At 41.4% G+C, this 20,105-nt stretch overlaps 1 protein-coding gene across 1 annotated transcript in view; it reads left to right on the top strand.

Moving 5' to 3' along the window:
* LOC109919223 (F-box only protein 11) overlaps positions 1-20,105 on the top strand; it is a 52,729-nt gene that overhangs the window by 29,106 nt on the left and 3,518 nt on the right. Inside the window, exons 13-16 of the mRNA XM_048601339.1 lie at positions 10,685-10,795; positions 12,858-12,965; positions 18,717-18,825; positions 18,923-19,021. Of these exons, the coding sequence (XP_048457296.1) occupies positions 10,685-10,795; positions 12,858-12,965; positions 18,717-18,825; positions 18,923-19,021 (427 nt within the window). The remainder of the gene's footprint in view (positions 1-10,684; positions 10,796-12,857; positions 12,966-18,716; positions 18,826-18,922; positions 19,022-20,105) is intronic.

Here is a 20,105-nt window from a genome sequence, read left to right as displayed (position 1 = left end):
CTGGGAAAAGGAAGCGAAATTTGGCTGTATGGCCCCTTAACCCTGCTCTGCCATTCTGAAAAATCTTGGCTTCAACTCCATTTCCCTGCCTAAATAAAAACCGAAAGAACTGCAGATGCTATAAATCAGGAATAAAAACAGAATTTGCTGGAAAAGCTCAGCAGGTCTAGCGGCATCTGTGAAGAGAAATCAGAGTTGTTGATGTTTTGGGTCCGGTGACCCTTCCTCAGAACTGATGGTAGCTAGGAAAGCTTATATGCAGAAGATAGGGTGGGAGGAGGAGTTAAGGAGTAAATGATAGGTGAGAATAGAGCACAAAGAGAGAAGAACAGTTGGACAGACAAAGGAGTTGATAATGATTTGGCTAGGAGGGTGAATAGCTGTTAATAGACACTGTTAGTGGCTAACAGTAGGTAGTGTGTAATTGCAGGCCATGTGATAACGAAGCCTGGTGTTGGGGTAGGGGGCTAGGACATAGGAGAGTTCAGACCCTAAAATTATTGAAGTCGGTATTGAGTCTGGAGGGCTGCAGGGTCCCCAAGCAGAAAATGCTTGCACTGAGTTTTGCTGGAACACTGCAGCAAGCCTGAGACACAGATGTTGGCTAGGGAACAGGGTGGTGTGTTAGAGTGGCAGGCAACTGGAAGCTCAGGATCTTTTTTGCGAGCAGAACCCATGCTTCATTTCCCTGATGTAGAGGAGACCACATTTTGAGTAGCGAATACAGTAGACTAGATTTTGTGAAGTACAGGTAAAGTGCTGCTTCACGTGGAAGGTATGTTTGGACCTTTAGATGGTGGGCAGGGAGGAGGAAAATGGGCAGGTGTTGCACCTTCGGCGGTTGCAGGAGAAGGTGCCACGGGGCTGTTGGGAGTGAAGGAAGAGTGGACCAAGGTGCCCTGCAGGGACCATTCTCTCCAGAAGGCGTACAAGGGAGAGGCAGGGAATGTGTGTCTAGTGGCAGCATCTTGCTGGAGGTGGCAGCAATGGTGGCTGATGATCTTCTGGATGTGGATGCTGGTGGGATGGTAGGTAAGAACAAGAGGAACCCTATCGCTGTTGCGGGAGGGAAGAAAAGGAGTGAGGGTGGAAGTGTGGGAGATGCGGTTGAGGGCCCTGTTGACAACAGTGCTGGGGAATCTTTGGTTGAGGAAGAAGGTGGAAATTTCAGAGACTCCCTTGTCGAAGTTGGCTTCATCACAACATGTGCAATGGAGACAGATGACTGAGAGAATGGGATGGAGTCTTTACAGGATGCAGGGTGCGAGAATGTATAGTCTCGGTAACTGCGGGAGTTAGTGAGTTTATGTGGATATTAGTGGCCAGTCTGTCCCCAGAAATGGAAACAGATGTTGAGGAAGGGAAGGGAAGAGTCGGAGACAGACCAGGTAAAAGCGAGGACAGGGTGGAAATTGGAAACAAAATCCAGAACTTTTCCGATTCCAGACGATAGAGGGAAGCAGCACCTCCAATTGGCTGAGCTCGTCCTCCCCCTCAACAGTTCCTCTTTTAGCACTTCTCGTTTTATTCAGATCAGAGGGTTGGCCACGGGTACCCGCATGGGCCCCAGTTATGCCTGTCTGTTCATGGGGTAGGTGGAACATTCTTTGTTCCAGTCCTATTTTGGCCCCCACCCACGACTCTTTCTCCAGGATCATAATGATATCATGGGTGCTGCTTTCCCCTCTCGTCCAAAATTGTTTGTCGATTTCACTTCCAATTTCCACCCTGCCCTTACTTTCACGTGGTCTATCTCTGACTCCTCTCTTCCCTTCCTCAACATATCTGTTTCCATTTCTGGGGATAGACTGGCCACTAATATCCACCATAAACTCACTGACTCCCTCAGCTACGTGGACGATTCATGTTCGCACCCTGCTTTCTGTAAAGACTCTATCCCATTCTCTCAATTTCTCCATCTCCGTGGCATATGTTCTGATGAAGTCCACTTCATCAAAGGGAGTTGCCGAGATGTCCACCTTCTTCCTCAACTGAGGATTCCTCAGCACCATTGTCGACAGGACCTTCAACTGGGTCTCACCCATCTTTCACACGCCTACCCTCAACCCCTCTTTTCCCTCCCACTACAGCGATTGGGATCCACTTGTCCTTACCTTGCATCCCACCAGCATCCACGTCCGGATGATAGCCAGCCGCCATTTCTGCCACCTCCAGCGAGATGCTGTTTCTAGACACCTATTCCCAATCCCTTGTCTGCCTGCCATAGGGACCATTCCCTCAAGGACACCCTGGTCCACTCTTCCTTCACTCTCGGCAGCCCCCCACAGCACCTTCTGCAACCACCGAAGGTGTAACACCTGCCCATTTACCTCTTCCCTCCCCAGTATATAAGGGCCCAAACATACATTCCAGGTGAAGCAGCATTTTACCCATGCTTCATACAATGCAGTCTACTGCATTTACTGCTCACAATGTAGTCTTCTTTAGATTGGGGAAATGAAGCGTTGACTGGGTGACCACTTCGCAGAACGTTTACGTTCTGCCCGCAAAAATGACCCTGACCTTCCAGTTGCCTGTCACTTCAACACACTTCCCAGTTATCTGGCCAATATCTCTCTCTCAGGCTTGCTGTAGTGCAAGCTGGAAAAATAACACCTCTTTTTCCACTTGGGGACCCTACAGAGTTCAATAATGTTGGGGCTTGAATTCTCCCATGTCTTTGCCCCTAACCCCACAAACTAGGCCTTGTTGAAACATAGTCTGCTATTATATGCAATCCATTGTTAGCCACTAACAGTCCCCATTAATAGCTATTCACCCTTCCAGCCAGATTATTATCTATTCCTTTGTCTGCCCAACTGTCGTTCTTGCTCTCTTTTTGGGCTCTATCCCCACCAATTTTTTACTTCTTACCCCTCCTCCATCTTTTGTGTATAAACTGATGTTTTCCCAGCTACCATTAGTCCTGAGAGTGAGTCACTGGACCAGAAGCGTTAATTCTGATTTCTCTCCACAGTTGCTGCCAGAATTGCTGAGCTTTTCCAGCAATTTCTGTTTTTGGTTGTTATAAAGTGAAGGTTGACCTTTCTCTGGTAACTAAAACTGAAACATCCAGAGAAGAGTGCGTTGCCCTATAATCTGTTAAAAAGAGTGTGAGAAGGGATGTAACCTGTTTTTTTTTTCCAGCAACTTCTAATGGTTAACTAAAATAAAGCCCTGATAGTCACTTTATAATCAATAAGTAACAGTTTATTTATCTGAATCTAACAGTGAACAAATTAACTAAATTGTGAACAAACCGAATAAACCCCTTCCAACTACTAACTATTCCCGAATAAAACAAGATTCTAGTGCTTTGCTGTTCCAACAAATACAAGTCCCACTTATGTAGAACAAAAATAATAAAAATAGAATTTAGTCTCTCAAAATTACAGCCAGGTTGTGTGTCTTCCAGAATGTTCTCTGCCTTCTCTGTGGAATGTTCTATCAGGAACGCCTTTTCTACTGAATTCACCTGTCAAGAATATTAACTGGTTGTGCCGTAGGTACCTCTTTATTTAGATGGTACTTTCTCTAAAACTTCGAGAAGACTGTGAGAGCTTGTGATTCTCTCTTGAGAGCTGAGAGCTGTTAACTCTTGCAGATGGCAGCTTGCTTTCCTGTCTTTGCCCAGCTGCCCCTTCTTTTATCCCTTGATGGCATATCGATATTCCTTACGATAGGATCAGTCCTATGTTGTCAAAACCATCAGATTTAAATTTAATTGGGTTTTGGTATCTGGATGCCTGGTTCAAATTAATTGGCTAAATTCAAAACTTATTATCTTGATAACCTAACAAAACAAAACTCCCTTTTCTGATGAAGGGTCTAGGCCCGAAACGTCAGCCTCTCTGCTCCTATGATGCTGCTTGGCCTGCTGTGTTCATCCAGCCCTGCGCCTTGTTGTCTCGGATTCTCCAGCATCTGCAGTTCCTACTATCTCTAAAACAAAACTGCTGTTTGGCCTGCTGACTGTACAGCCTTTTGATACAAATGTTTCGATGCAGGTGCAGAGCTCCTGAAAACCCACAAGCTGCTGCCCACAGACATCCGTTTTGAATTTCTAAGCATAGAAAAAGCACATCATCTTTTAAAGGGACGACACACTGCTCTCTCCAACCCACCTAGCATTTTATAAACAGTAATATTTTACAAACACCAAATTCTGACATCCTGCCTTCCAATCCACAAATACTCTACCCAGCTTTGCAACATGGTTCATAATAAAACCATGGTTACTCTTAGTTAATCCCTGTATCTCCAAATGCAGACTAATTCTGTCTCTCCAGATTGCTTTGAATAGTTGCCCCACTGCCTTCTTGAATAAGTGTGCCACATTGGCTGTCCATTTATGCTCTGGCACCTCTCTGTGGCCAGAGAGGAATTGAAAGTTTTTGCAACTGTCCCTGCTATTTCCACCATTGCCTCACTCAACAACCTGGGGTACGATTTATCTGCATTTAAGTCTTCTGGGCTGCTCAAAACTTCCACTTTGTCTATGTTACTTTCTTTAGGTGGATCACAGACTACCTTCCTGATTTCTATAACCTTATCATCCCTTTTACAAATGAATACAGATGCAAATATCCATTTAGGAACCTACCTATATCCTTTGCTTCTACACCAAAATTAACAGTGGACTGCTTAACGGGCCCGACTCTTACCCTCATTATCCTTTTACCCCTAATTTGCCTGTAAAACAATTTGAGGTACTGGCAGGTAAAATAAAGGAAAATCCTTCCATGTCCCCTTTTAGCTCTCCTAATCTCCCTTTTAAGTTCCCTCTTGCACATTCTGTACGCTTCTCGTGCTTCTGCTATTTTGAGTCCTCGGTATCTACTATTAGCCTTTTTCTCTTAATCCAGTGCTGTATATCCTTCAGTATCCAGGGTTCACAGGATCACTTGTTCTCCTTCTAATGTCTGATTACGTAGACTCAATCTGCTCAAACTTTCCTCCAAGATAGCCCCATGATCTCGGATATCAACCTAGTGAAATAAAACAAAGAACTGTGGATTATGGCAATCTGAAACAAACAAAACAACAATTCTTTGGTTTAGGATAATGGCTTGAGGAGTCAGAGTACAGCTGCCTTATTTAAAACAAATCCTAGTCCTCTAATTGGTGCATTGGTAGAATTGTTGCCTTGAACAAACAGCCCACTCCCCTTGTACAGTACAAATGCTGCTCTTCTTTTATGTTGGTATTTTTTGCAAATTGCATGGTGTGAAACTTTGAGAAAATGTCTTTTTCAGCAGTAGTCATTAGTGTAAGTCGTTGACAATCCCAGTGGCACCCCACTAGGTAAATTTGTCAGCTTGACAATTATTTTATCCTTGAATCTGTTTTCTGTTAGTTGGCCAGTCCTCAATTTATGCATCATTGTCCCTGGTACCATGATCTCTGTGTGGTAACGTTTTTTATTTGCGACAAATTATCAAATGTCTTTTTGGAAAACCAAATATACATTATCTAGTGGCTCCTTTTTATCCACAATAGTTGTAACGTTCTTTTCTTAAAAAAACCTTTTTTTAAATTCTTAAGAAATTTGCCAAACAATATTTCAGTTTCATGCAATGAGTCATCTAGATTTCATATAATTTTCTAAATATTCTGCTAATTCCAATGGATTCCAGCATTTTCCCAATGATATATTTTCGGTTAACTGGCCTGTAGATACCTCCTTTCTGTCTTCCTCCTTTCTTGAACACAGTCATACAACATGGAAACAGATCCTTCAGCTCATCTAATCCATGCCAACCATGATCCCAAACTAAACTTGTCCTATCTGTGCTTGATCCATATCCCTCCAAACATTTCTTATTCATGTACTTATCTAAATGCCTTTTAAACGTAACTTATCCGTCTATCACTTCCTCTGAAAGTTTCCACACGCGAACCACTGTGTAAAGAGAAAATGCCCCTTGTCTTTTTTAAAATCTTCTTCCTCTCACCTTGAAAATATGCCCCCTAGAGTTGAAATCCCCGAACCTAGGGAAAAGACATCTGCCATTCACCTTATCTATACCCCTTATGATTTTATAAGCCTCTGTAAGGCCACCCCTCACCTTCCTATGTGCCAGTGAAAGAAAAATCAACCAATCCAGCCTCTCCTTACTAACTTAAACCCCCCCATTCTTGGCAACATCGTCGTAAATCTTTTCTGAGCCATCTCTGTCTTAATAATATTTTTTCTATAACAGGGAGGCCAGAACTAGGCAAAGTACAGCAGAAGAGGCCTCACCAATGTCCTGTACTACCTCAACATAATGTCCCAATTTTCATATTCAAAGGTCTGAGCAGTGATGGCAAGCGAGCTAAACTCCACTTTAACCACCCTATCTATATGTGATGCAAACTTCAAAGAATTATGTACCTGAACCCTTGGGCTTCGCTGTTCTACAACACTACCCAAGGCCCTACTTTTAATTGTGTAATTGCTGCCTTTGTTTTACTAAAATATAATACCTCGCATTTATCCAAATTAAACTCCATCTGCCACTCTTCAGTCCATTGACCCAGTTGATCAAGATCACTTTGTAATCTTGGATAACTTTCTTCAGTGTCTGCTATACCACCAATTTTGGTGTCATCCAAGTTTGGTGTCTTACTAGACATGCCTTCTGTATTCTTGTCTGAATCACTTTTGTTTGCCATTTATATGAATGGACTTCGCACTTATCCCTGTGGAACACCGCGGGTCTTATATTTATTGATTTTATATTTAGTTTTTCATTTGCCAAGACCTCTGTAGAATTCAGGAAATTTTGCAAGTTTGCAACCACATTTCTACAACTGTTTTAAAGTCCTAGTATACAGTCCATCAGGTACATAGGACTTGCCAAAGTTTGCAGAAGTGCTTTTTCTCTAGTCTTTCTTTTCAGATTACTATTTTCAACTCATGATTTTCACACTATAATTGGGCTGCTTTTTTTTGTTGACAAAATATTTACGCAAAGTGTCTACCATTTTTTTGTTTCCTATTAATTCCCCATGCTCATCCTTTCAGAGACTGATGTTTATTTAACTCTCCTCTTCATTTTAAGCACTTGCAGAAGCTCTTGCTGTCTGTTTTATAATTTCTGCTGATTTATGCTCATGTTTTTAGTTGTCCTTTGGTTTCTGGAATGTTTCCAATCTTCTGGCCTAACAATCTTCTTTCAGTTTGATACCATTGTACTTTAAGTAGCCATGGATGGTGCATCCTTCTTGAGTCTTTTTCTTCCTCAGTAGGTTATATCTTTAAGAATTATGAAATATCACTGAAACATCTGCTTATTAACCACCTTACCATTTTAATCTGTTTTCCCCAGCCACTTTAGCCAACTCTGTCTTAAACCCTTGTAATTGCCTTTGTTTCAGTTTAAGACACTAGTTTCAGACTTCATTACACAGCAGGTGGTAATGAGGTGGAAGCCTGTACCTTTGAGGGTCATGGCAGTGGATAATTAATGGTTTAAGAGGGGAACTGGATGTCCACTTCTTGCAGAACTTTTGGGATAAAATAGGGAATAGGATCTTCAGGATCTCTCCAGTGAGCTAGCATGGACTTCATTGGCCACGTGGGTTTTTTTTTGTAATTGTGACTCAATGACCCTCAAACTGAATGTGAAATTCATTGTTTTGATGACTCTTCTCTGGAATATCCTTTTATATGAGGTCATTAATTTATCTTACTACATATTACATGATTTTAATAGCTTGTTCCATGGATGATTTCACAATGTATTGTTCTAAGAAACTGGCCTGAAATAGCTCCATTCACTCGTACTCAAAGCTGCTATTGCAAATTTTATTTGTTCAGTCTGAAAGCTTAAAATCATCCATGATTATTGCTATACCTTTTTTTACAATCTTCCATTTTTTAAAAAAATTCAAACTCTGTCCTACAAAGTAACTACTGTTTGGGGATGGATGAACTGTTTCACCAGTGACTTCTTTCTCTTGCTACTTCTTTCTTCTACCCAAACTGATTCTGTATCTCGATCTTCTGAGCAAAGATACTTTCTCATGACTGTAGTGGTCTCGTCCTTTATTAACAAAGCTGGTCAACCTATTTTCTGCCTGTCCTTCTGAAATTTGGGAATCCTTGAATCCTGTTTCCATTCTTGATCACTTAGCCAATTAATTAGACAGTTGCAATCAGATAATACACATTTATTTCTATTTATGCCTTTAGTTCATCTGTCTCATGAAAAATACTCCGTACATTCAGATGAAGAACATTTAGTGTTGTTGCTTTACTGTTTTAGACCTAATCTGACCCTATTTGCTGTTGTAGTCTTACTTTTGTACACTCTGCCACTTCTTGTCACTAGGTTTATCATAACCTGTATTTTTACCTATACTGTTGCCTCATCCTTTCTTTAACTTTCTAAAATTCTCCTCTCACTTGAACCCTCCAAGCATACCTCTCTCAAGAAAAGTCCTTTGACAGCTCTACCTACTTGATTTGCGAGGACATTGTTCTCATCAGAGTTCAAGTGAAGTCCATCCCAATGGAGCAGCATCCTCTTTCCTTCAGTAATGGTGCCAGCGGCCCATGAATGAAACCCAATTCTGCCACACTAATCTTTGAGCCAAGCACTAAATGCTCCATTTTATTGAATGTATGGCAGTGTGCTTGTGACTTTTTTCTTTGTGATTTTGCTTTTTAACTTAAACCCTAGCTGCTCATACAATTCTGTGCAGAACCTTTTTCTTGGATATCAGTGAGAGGTGGATGACATGGATCAAAATAACATGATTTTCCACTCTGTCTTTCTTGCTCCTCTTCAGGTCTAAGGATGTACCTAGGTTAGCAATGCAGCCCTTGAGATTCAGTTCTTTGCAGTCAAGACTAAGACTCTATCCTTCTAATTATACAGCTCTGACCATTATTAAAGTCCTTCTCATTTTCCTGACTTGAATGCCCCTCATTCCATGGTTATTGTGCTTGTTGTCCTTACTGTAGCCCCCACAGGTTGCAAGGTGAAGTGCAAAATGGAAATTCTTCCTCCTGGATTCCCATACCTGTCTCTGTTATTATCACACTATCCTCTGATCACAACCGACATTTGAAGTATTTTACTTTGAATGCCTTTGCTTCATGGAATGAAGTGGTGCAGATACCACTCCTCTCTCTTCATTAGTATTTGAAGTCTAACTGCAGAGTGGCACAAATAGTCCCAACAACTTGTGAAGGTTTGTATTTCTCAGGATACTACTTTCTTGCTGTTAGCCATTGGATGACTTACACTTTATTCAAAAATAGTACCATTACGGTATTGTTATTTTAGCAGCAAATGTATGATTTTGTTAGAAATTCACCCCTCAATTGCAGGTCATGCCTCTGGTCCTGTTGTTCTGGAGAAAATGAAACAGTTCATCATTATCTATGATATGTATGTGCTTATAACTCAATTTTCTCTAGCTACTCAAATCACTTGGAGAATTCTCTCCTGTATTTGCTTGATACCTGCATACTCTTATACTGCATATAGTGTTGTGATGTTGCAGCCATTATTCATAAAGTAGAAAGATTACCCCACTATTATCATTATTGATCTTGTAATACTTGCAAACATTTGCTTCAGTTACTGCCAATGAGCATTGTTGCAGCACGTTCTGTTTGTTGTTCAGGAGCCTAAGTATCATTGATGTTGCAATTAACATTAAAGGAGGGTGCACTGCAGCAGTTCAAGAAGGTAGCTTGCTACTTTTCAAGAGCAATAAATCCTGGCACAGCCAGCAAAACTGATATCCCTTGAGTGAACTGGAAAAAAAAATGTGCCATTGTCTGTCCAATTCCCAAATGCATTTGTTTCCTTTTGCAATTTGCCAACCTCATTAGCTTTGTATGATCTTCAAATTTAGCACATGCTTAGAACCTCTAGTGCTCGTCATTTATGAAACTGGATGTATAATTAGGTCTTGGATTTTAGCTTGATTTAACTTTGGGGATAATTGGTTTTGAGGAATTAAATTCTTCAAAGAATTTCCTCTCTGCTACTCTGAAATAGGTGTAGAGGTGGTGAGATTTCATTGCACGTTATGTGGGTAGATACTAATTTCTTGAATGAGCGATAGGTAGTATCCTGCAATTAATATGAATATAAATAGAATTGCTTTGCATAATGGCAGGATTTGGCTTTGAATTTCAAACTGCAGCCAAACTTGTATGAAATGCAATTACTGTTTACTTCATATATTTTGCTACACAAAAAAAGAAGTGCGGATACTGGAAATCTGAAACAAAAACAGAAGTTGCTGAAGAAGCTCACCAACTGTGGAGAAAAAGCAGAATCAATGTTTTGGGTCCAGAACTGAAAAAGGGTCACTGGACCTAAAACATTGACTCTGATCCTATTTTCTCTCCACAGACGTTACTAGACCTGCTGAGATTCTCCAGCAATTTCTGTTTTTGCTTTTATATATTTTGTTATCTACTCAAATGGATTATGGAGGAATATATTGCACTGAAAATACACATCCACTAGTGATACTTGCTCATTAATATTGCTTGGTGTTTTTCTTCCTGTGTGAAGAATTTTTTTACCTTGTTTTGTACTTTTGAAAAGAGAGCTCAAAGGATTAAATATGGGATTGTTTAATGCCAAGTAGTTTGAGGATTTTTTGCTGCTGATAGATTTTTGTGTTACGATCCTTTGTTATATTACTTTCTCTTTTTCAACTTTTTATGTAGGACTCCTTGAAGAAAATGATATCTTCAGGAATGCCCAAGCTGGTGTTCTCATTAGCACAAACAGCCATCCAGTATTGCGAAAGAACAGGATATTTGATGGGTTTGCAGCAGGTTTGTAACGTTTAATCAAAGCCTGTGTGCAAATAAAACTTTTTGATAAATGTTCTTGTAAATGTGACAAATGGAATGGTTAGTGTTGAATGGGAGAAAGGCAATGCTATTGTTGATATAAAATCCGTAGAGTGTGAAAGCAGGCCATTCGGCCCATTGACTCTACACTGACCCTCCGAAAAGCATCCCACCCACTACCCTGTCCCTATAACGCTGCGTTTCCAACGGTCAACCCACCCTGCCTGCACATCCCTGGACACTATGGGTAATTTAGCTAATAGCCAATCCACCTAACATTCACATTCTAGGACTGTGGGAGGAAACCGGAGAACCCAGATAAGGGGAGAACGTGCAAAATCCACACAGTCACCGGAGGGTGGAATTGAACCCACGTCTGTGGCTCTGTTAGGCAGCAGTGCTAACCACGAAGCCATCGTACCGCCCGATACAGTTCCAAAAGTGATATGTGGTTTCGTGTACGAAGACTGTGATTTTGATGGTCATGACTGGCATCTGCTAATTGCAGACATGAAATTGAAATTCTTTCCTCTTAGTTCTAATAGTACTTCCGTTTTTGAATTGTACGTAAAACACTCAATGAGAAAACTGTTTCATTGCTGACTGCTAGCAATGTGGTTCTAATACTATTTGTGATGTGAAACAAGCCTTATTATTTAATTCAAACATTAAGTTTATGTCACTAACCCTGATCTATTAAAATTAATACAACTCAATTATAAATTTTAAAAATTCCTGCTTGCCCTACCTTCTGCCTATATTCGTTAACCAAATTACACCCACATTTAATTTTTAAATTTTCCGTAAACATTTGAAATGCCAAAAATATAAAATTATAATTGAAGTTTTATGGTATGGCATCTTTTGGCACTTTTGTGTGAAATGAGCTTGTAGACGTTGCTGCTGCTGTGTATCTAACTGAAGTTTTATTGTATAACAAAGAGAATATACTTCACAGAACAAGCAGGAATTTAGGTTGATGTGAAAGTAACCATTAATTATAACTAGCATCGATACCAATCGATGTAAAATTGATCCAAGTGAGTGTAATTTGCACTATAGATTCAAACTTGTCAGTACAGTGCTGCTTTACCAGTTGTATTTTTTTAAAAATAGGTTGAAATATTCTAGCAGGATGGTGTTTCATTCGCATTGTCACTCATTTTCCTTGGCCACATGAGAGAGTAAGAAATACTTTGCATGCTAATCATTCAGTTGATGCAGAACTAGCTGTGTTGCGGGGTGAGTCCCCATGACCTTTGCTAATCACACAACACCTCTGGGATGAATGGAGATAGATTTAATCTATTTATCATCTGAATATATTTAATCATGTAAATTGTTTTGTGGCCTGAGTTTTACAGAGCAAAGTTTGTTTTATTGAATACCATGGTCTTGAATTTGTGGAGATCTGTAAGGGGGTTCTTGGGTAAAATGGTTGGAGCAGCTGGCAGCTGCAGAAAACTGGATAGAATCGGTGATCTGCACCACAAAGTGCAATATGTGGCAATTCCTGTGGTGTGGGGGATTAGTAGAAGTGGGCTACCTGATGTCAAGAAGGAAACAACCTAACTGGGAGGCTGAAATGCCCACTGCTTCTGCCTCGTTATCCTAAATGACTGGAATACGAGTGTTCAGATCCATGGACACAGGAGTCCAGGCCTGGATCAGGATGCCTGAAGGCTGCAGACATCAATGAAAATGACTTCTTTATAAATCCAGTGGGATCCAGTTCCACAATTAGTATTTTCAGTTGTTCCACCAAATCTTGGATTCTGTTTTTCACCCTGACCATCATAAATGTGCACTTATACTGCCTTGGCCCCCCTGATTTATATTCATCTTCTACCTCTGCTACTCCAGTGGTGGGTCAGGCAGTACCTGGGGCATAATTAATGGGAGTGGTGCTAGATCAAGTAATTTTACCTTAACTATGTTTAACTGGTTTAAGTCCTAAACTTGTCTAAATGGTGGCCTGAAGGTCCAAAGTAGTTGTATGACTTTACAAGTCCAGCTGTATATAATCGTTGTCCTTCTTTCATAGGCATTGAGATAACAAATCATGCTACAGCTACTCTAGAAAACAATCAGATATTCAACAACCGGTTTGGAGGGTTATTTTTGGCATCTGGCGTGAATGTTTCAATGAAAGGTATAAAAACCTATTATTAAACTTTGCTAGTGGAAAAACATTTGATCTTACTAATGGTACAATGTGGATGATTCAATATTTATTATCCACGTATGATTTTCCATAAAGAAAGAATAAAGAAAAACTTGCAACCGTAATTACATGATTGGAGGAGAGCAGCAGTGTCCCATCGATTGTCCACTTTCCCAACTATCGCTCTATCCCTGTAACTATTTGAAAACTGTGATTCTGAATGTTATAAAGTGAAGTATTGCTGTCTTGATAATGTAGTAATTGCCATCTTCTTCCTTGTTTTATCCATAACTTGTTAAATGCATCCTCAGAATAGATTCCATAGGAGACTTAACCTTGTAGCAAGTCATAATTCCACTCTCAAAGCTGAACAGAATTACAGTACTGATTCACTGAACTTTCTTTGTGGTAATTAAGGCCATGTCTGAACCACTTAATTGACCCCAGGCTGCCTTGAGTTTGCCTTTGAAGCAGAAGGCATGTGACTGAGTGAAACACCATTCATTTGTTTTTGATGCTTATGATTGATATACATGTCCGTAGGGATTCTCTGCAAGAGCAAAGCAGCCAGTGCCACACCCTACCTTTTCCCCATAACCCAGAAGTTTTCTCTTCAGGTAATTATCCCATTCTCTTTTGGAGGTTGTGATTAAATCCGTATCCGTTGCACACTCTGCATTCCGGATTCTAATGGCTCAGCGTGAAAGAATGAAGTTTTCTTCATGTTGCCTATTGTTCTACTAATCTTCTGACATAGGTGTCCTCTATTATTCTGTTATTTTCTGAATATTTGGAAGTTTTTAAGCTTTGACTCTGCAAACCTGTATACTCACAGTCTAGTCTGGGATGGTTAATATATCCCCATGGAGTGAGTGTGTACCCTTGGACAAACGCCCTTTGGGAATGTATAGATTCAACAGAACTTCCATGTTTAGACATACATGCATCAACTCTAGAAGTTGCTGTCAGTTCAGAGCAGTAACCAGCAAATGCAGAGAGTTTTCACCATTATTATCACTACATTCTGTTTTGTTTTCTGATTCAAACCTAAACTGATATGACCCCTGTATCAAACCGTATGTTTAATCTCCCCAAAAAGTTGCTGTAAGACATATAATCATGAACTCTTCGGATTGGAAGTTCAGGATACGTCCTCGGATGAAGCAAGCTTTCTTAAAAAGACTTTGGGTAATGTCAGTTGAGCTGTATGAGTTGAGTTTGAGCTACAGTATGTAAATTAAAGAAAAGTGGCTTGAAGGGATTAATTTGGCAGGTTACCCACAGTCCTGTCAACATAGGAGATTAGGTCATCGAGCGGAATCCTTCTGAAGCTACCTACCATTGAGAAACTTATTCGATGATTCTGAAGCGTAGAAAACTCTTCTTGAATGATAGAGCAGTAGTGCCTGTACATGCAGTCATGTTGCGCTTAAATGAGTTGTGATAAATGATTTTGTATGAATGTAATGACTTTGTCTGAGTAGGGCTTCTGACGGTTGCTTCGAGGTGTAAATTAAGCTTTCTGTGAAGCTCTAATCAGTCAATCTTTGGGCCGTTGCTCAAACTCATGAATCTGTATACTCAAAGATTGGATATACAACTGCTGCTATATTTTAATAAGTCAATCCATCCAACTACTTTCTGTAACAATGCTTGACTAGCTCCTGTCCTAGCCATAAAACATGGGATTGTATTAGGTTATGGGCATGTGTTCACCATCTGTAAACTTGCATGTAGCTTTGGTGACTCAGTGAACGTATCTAACATTGGTTGTAAACAGCCACAGGTATTTAAATGCATGACATCCACCATCTGCAATCCTCCTCCCTCCTCAAAATTTCTGCCGACCTAAATTCCCACCTGTTCCAAAGTCGATCATCATGTAAATGATTCTCCAGCCCTGCTGGGTCTTCACCATCTTCCCAGACCTCCCCCTCACTGAGGACGAACGGTCAGTCCTCGGTAAAGGACTCCCCTTTATCCCCCTCCACCTGAACATCAATGAATACCGCTCAAGCCTGGACGTTGAACAGTTTTAACGCCGCCTCAGCCTCCACGCTTATTTCTTTAATTGCGAGCCAAACCACCATCACCTCCCCCCGCAGACCCCTTCTCCCGCCTCCAACACACCCCATCCTCCTGGACACCACCCCAAGGCCTCCTACCCTCCCTCGACTTCTTCATCTGTCGTCATGACATTGATCGCCTCAACCTCTCCACCCCTTTCACTCACTCCTCCAGCCTCTCCCCCATGGAACGTGCAGCCCTCCGCTCCCTCTGCTCCAGCCCTAACCTCCCTATCAAACCTGCAGACAAGGGAGGCACAGTTGTTATGGTGCACTGACTTTTACATTGCCAAGGCCAGGTGCCAACTCTCTGACACCACCTCCTACCGTCCCCTTGATCATGACCCCAGCCCTGACCACCAAAACATCATCTCCCAGACCATCCATAACCTCATCACCTCAGGTGACCTCCCACCCACAGCCTCCAACCTCATCGCTCCCCAACCCCACACCGCCTGTTTCTATCTCCTTCCCAAAATCCATAAACCCGACCAGCGGAGACTCGGAGACCGCTTTGTGGAGCACTATGCTCGGTTTGCAACAAATGACAACACCTCCCAGTCACGAACCACTTCAACTCCCCCTCCCACTCTGGATGACATGTCCATCCTGGGCCTTCTCCAGTGCCACAACGATGCCACCCAAAACTGGAGGAGCAGCACCTCATGTTCCGCCGTGGAACCCTACAACCCAGTGCTCTCAATGTGGACTTTGAGCTTCAATATCTCCCCACCCCCAGCCTCATCCCAAGACCAGCCCCTGACCTCATCCCCGCCTCCTTGACCTGTCAGTCTTCTCTCCCACCTATCCGTTCCTCCCAAGTCACCGACTAACCCCCATCCCCACTTCCTACCTACACTCACCTTTACTAGCTTCATCCCCGCCTCCTTGACCTGTCCATCTTCTCTCCCATCTATCTGCTCCACGATCCACCTTCTATCCCCGCTCCCCCCCCCGCCGCCGCCCCCCATTTCTGAAGAAGGGTCCAGACCCGAAACGTCAGATTTCCTGCTCCTCTAATGCTGCCTGGCCTGCTGTGTTCCTCCAGCTCCACACCTTGTTATCTCAGAAACCAGCATCGGCAGTTCCTAATATCTCCAAACATTCTTCCAGCTTTAGACCTGCGATCACTTAACCTTGACCTGCCCACTCTTGCAAACTAGTGCTCCATCTCCAACCTCCCTTTCTTCTCCAAAGTTAGTTTTCATGTTGTTGCCTCCCTGAAAATTCCCAGAACACCATGTTTGAATCCTCCCTAGTTGCATTTCTAACCTGCTATAGCAACAAAATAGTTTTTAATGAAGTCACTTCTGACCTCTCAGTTGATTGATAACAGGTAAATGATCCCACTTCGCAACATGTCTGCAGCATTGGTCAGTGTATGCTTCTACAATATTTTCCTTCAGCACCTTTCTCTTTTCATCCAGCTGAGATGTAAATTGGTTCCAGTCTCAACTATCTTAATTGCAACCAGGCAATCACTTGCAAGAGCCCCTCGGGCTCCTGCACCACTATTGCCAGTGTTCCCCAGCCTATCCTTTGCTCCTTCCTATTTATCATTCACATGCTGCTATTCAGCAATATGGGGTTAGTTTTCATGTGTAGGCTGACACCTAGGTCTACCTTCATCCGTACTGGACAGGCAGAAATATATGCAAATTAAATATTGGGAAGACAAACTATTGATTTTGGTTCCCACTCAAAATTCTGTTTCCCTAGGTAGTGAAATCTTTGCGGAGATAATGAGCAAATTAGACAAAGGAGAGCCAGTGGACATGATCTGTTTGGGTTTCCAGGCCTGTACAAGAGGCTGCTAAATAAGATCAGAGCCCATGGTGTTAGGGACAAGGTACTAGCATGGATAGAGGATTGGCTGACTGGCAGAAGGCAGAGTGGAGATAAAGGGATTGTTTTCAGGATAGCAGCTGGTGACTTGTCTGGAAGCAACACGAACAGCTAGAGTTCCAAAGGGTCAGTGTTATCTATGTTAATAATCTGGACAAAGGAACTGAATGCACTATTGCTAACTTTCCAGATCACTCAAAGATAGGCGGAGAGACTGATAGTGTTGATTAAGCAGGGAGGTTGCAGAAGGACTTGGACAGGCGAGGAAAGTGGGCAAAGAAGTGGCAGATTGGAATACAAGATGGGAAAGTGAGAATGAATGAATAGCCAAGGTCTTTTTCTCTGTGCGGGTGGAGTCCAAAACTAGAGGGGCATAGGTTTAAGGCAAGAGGGGTAAGATTTCAAAGGGATTTAAGGGGCGGCTTTTTCACCAGAGGGTGGTGCATGTATGGAATGAGCTGCCAAAGGAAGTGGTGGAGACTGGTACAATTACATTTAAAAGGCACTTGAATGGGTACAGGAGTAGGAAGGGTTTAGAGAGATATGGGCCAAATGCTAGCAAATGGGACTCAATTAATTTAGGATATCTGGTTGGCATGGACAATTTGGAGCGAAGCGTCTGTTTCTATGCTCTATGACTGTGTAATTAAGTACTGATCCTTTGTTGTAACACAGTTGATTTGATCATCCTATAAGCAACATGGCTAACAAACAGTTGGCATACACGAGTTCAACCAAAGGGTTTGTTTCCATGTTGTACAGCTGTATGACTAGGTGTGGATTTTTTTTTTTAAAAACTGGGAATGGCTTCAGAAGTCTGAAATACAAAGGGCCTGGAGAATCCTAGTTGAAGATTTTTAGGTTAACATTCAGATTCAGTTGGTCGTTAACAAATACAACGGTTGGTATTCATTTCAAGAGGGCCAGAATACAGGCGCAGAGACAGAGGCTGTAGAAGGTTCTGGTCAGACCACATTTGGAATCTAAGGAAGGATGTACTGTGTTGGGGGCATTTTACTAGAATGACACTAGGGAGCAAGGGCTTGTCATATGAGGAGCAGTTTCGGACTCAGTCTGTACTCAATGGAGTTAAGAATGGATGGGCGTGGGGAGGAAGAAGGAATCTTATTGAAACTTATAGAATACCAAGGGGCCTGAATAGAGTGGTAATGGGAGATGTTTTCACTAGTAGAATAGACTAAGAGCCAAGGGACAATCTTTTAGAACTGAGATGAGGTATTTCTTCAGCCAGAGGGTATTTAATCTGCAAAACTCATTGCTGCAATAGGCTGTGGAAGCTAAGTCATTGAGTATATTTGAGACAGACAGGTTCTTGAGTGGTAAGGTAGGAGAATGGGGTTGAGAAACATCAATTATGATTAAATGGCAGAGCAGACTCAATGGGCCAAAGTGTAATTCTGCTTCTCTATCTTACGGTGACTCCAGCTCACTCCCTGCCCATGTCTTGACTTACACTGTGCTCAAATGTGATAAAGGAATGGCAGTTGGTGTAAGAAAAATATTCCCACAGAGGACAATAAAGGGCTTCAACTTAGCATCATCTGTAGAATCGAGACAAAAGGTAGGGGGAAGGATTGTTCAACTATGGAATATCCAGCTAAAAAGTGGGGAACCCCATATTTCTTAAGTTTCTTAAATCCTATTTTTGACTTGATGTCATGTTTAGAGAAATGAAACCTGTAGTTCTTTCCAGTATTAAATAAGTGGAAATCTGACCATGTGGGTGAAGGAAGAGCTAGCATGCACTTTGTAAAATTCTACTTCAGCCACACAATCATATAAACATGGTGCTTTTTCTTCCTTTAAGACAACAAAATAATGAACAATCAAGATGCAATTGAAAAGGCTGTTAATAGGGGCCAGTGCCTGTACAAGATATCAAGTTACACCAGCTACCCAATGCATGATTTTTACAGGTAAAGTGCATGGCTCTTGCACATCTATTTATCTAACAAAAGTGGAAAGCAGATTATTTTAAATAACTTCTAATGTCAACTGTCTTTCAATCACTAGGTGTCACACCTGCAACACAACAGATCGTAATGCAATCTGTGTAAACTGCATTAAGAAGTGCCACCAAGGACATGATGTGGAATTCATTAGACATGATAGGTCAGTACTGTATAGGAAACACTGAATAATTAGACATGAACATCATCCATCATTTTCTGTCTGGGTTTTGAGGTCCTCCAGATCATTCTGTATCATGTCACTCAGTATATAACACATTCTGCCATAGCTGTACTCCTGTCCTTTTAGTTGACATGTCTTTTGGGACTTGGCACAGACGGTCACCAATATATGTTTGAAACTTGATATTCAGCTAGCCTGTTATTTCTCTTGGGAGAACTGACATTACCTCCTAAAATTAGCAGCGGTGTTGTGGAATACAATATGTCCAATAGGATACATTTAGTTTTCTTAACTACTGCACAAGTTTAAATTATTTCAAGCTCACTTTCAAATGTGAAATCATAACTAGACTTGTGTGTTAATTGCTAGAACATCATCAGTTGTTGCAGGAGAAAATTGTGCTTTGAAAACATGCTGTTAACAAACTCAATAACCAAAACATTTCTAGTGGTACCATATCAGCTGGTAATCCTACACTAATACCCAAGCCCCACGTTCTGTTGCATTTTCTGTCTCAAAACATGTGCAAGCTTTATTAGATGTCATTTCTGCATTTCCTGGTATGAACACATTGCTGAATTAGTTGAAATCCTAAGGCTTGTAACCATTCTGACAGCATGACGAGCCAAGTCTTGCTCAATTTTCTTCTGTCAGTGTAAAAGTAATGTTTAAAAAAGTGGATATGTAGCATACTTCAGTAATGTCTTCTACTGTCTTCTCCACCTCCATGACTGAAGACAGGGTGTGTGTGCACAGATTCAGTGTAGGTAGTTAGAATAAAAATACTACTCAAAGTAGGTAACAAGGTTTGTAGCTATAGAACAATACACAACGGTGTGGCCAACATTTGTTATTATCTGTTTAAGCCAAAACCACACTACCACTCCATTTCTTGGTGTCTTTCTCTGCTTCAAATATTTACTTTTCCCTGATGGATCCATTGGTCTCTATCTCAGCACTCCCTTACATTCCAACCTTTATCTGTGCAAAACCTTCTATAATAATTTGAAATTGATCTCGTTGCTAATTCTCCAGTCATACCAAAATCTCCATCATACCTGTA

The sequence above is a fragment of the Rhincodon typus genome, chromosome 9 (assembly GCF_021869965.1).
Source record: "Rhincodon typus isolate 14 chromosome 9, sRhiTyp1.1, whole genome shotgun sequence".
Classification (NCBI taxonomy): Eukaryota; Metazoa; Chordata; class Chondrichthyes; order Orectolobiformes; family Rhincodontidae; genus Rhincodon; species Rhincodon typus.
Note: the sequence above shows the minus strand (reverse complement) of the source record. Positions and strands in the feature narration are given on the sequence as shown.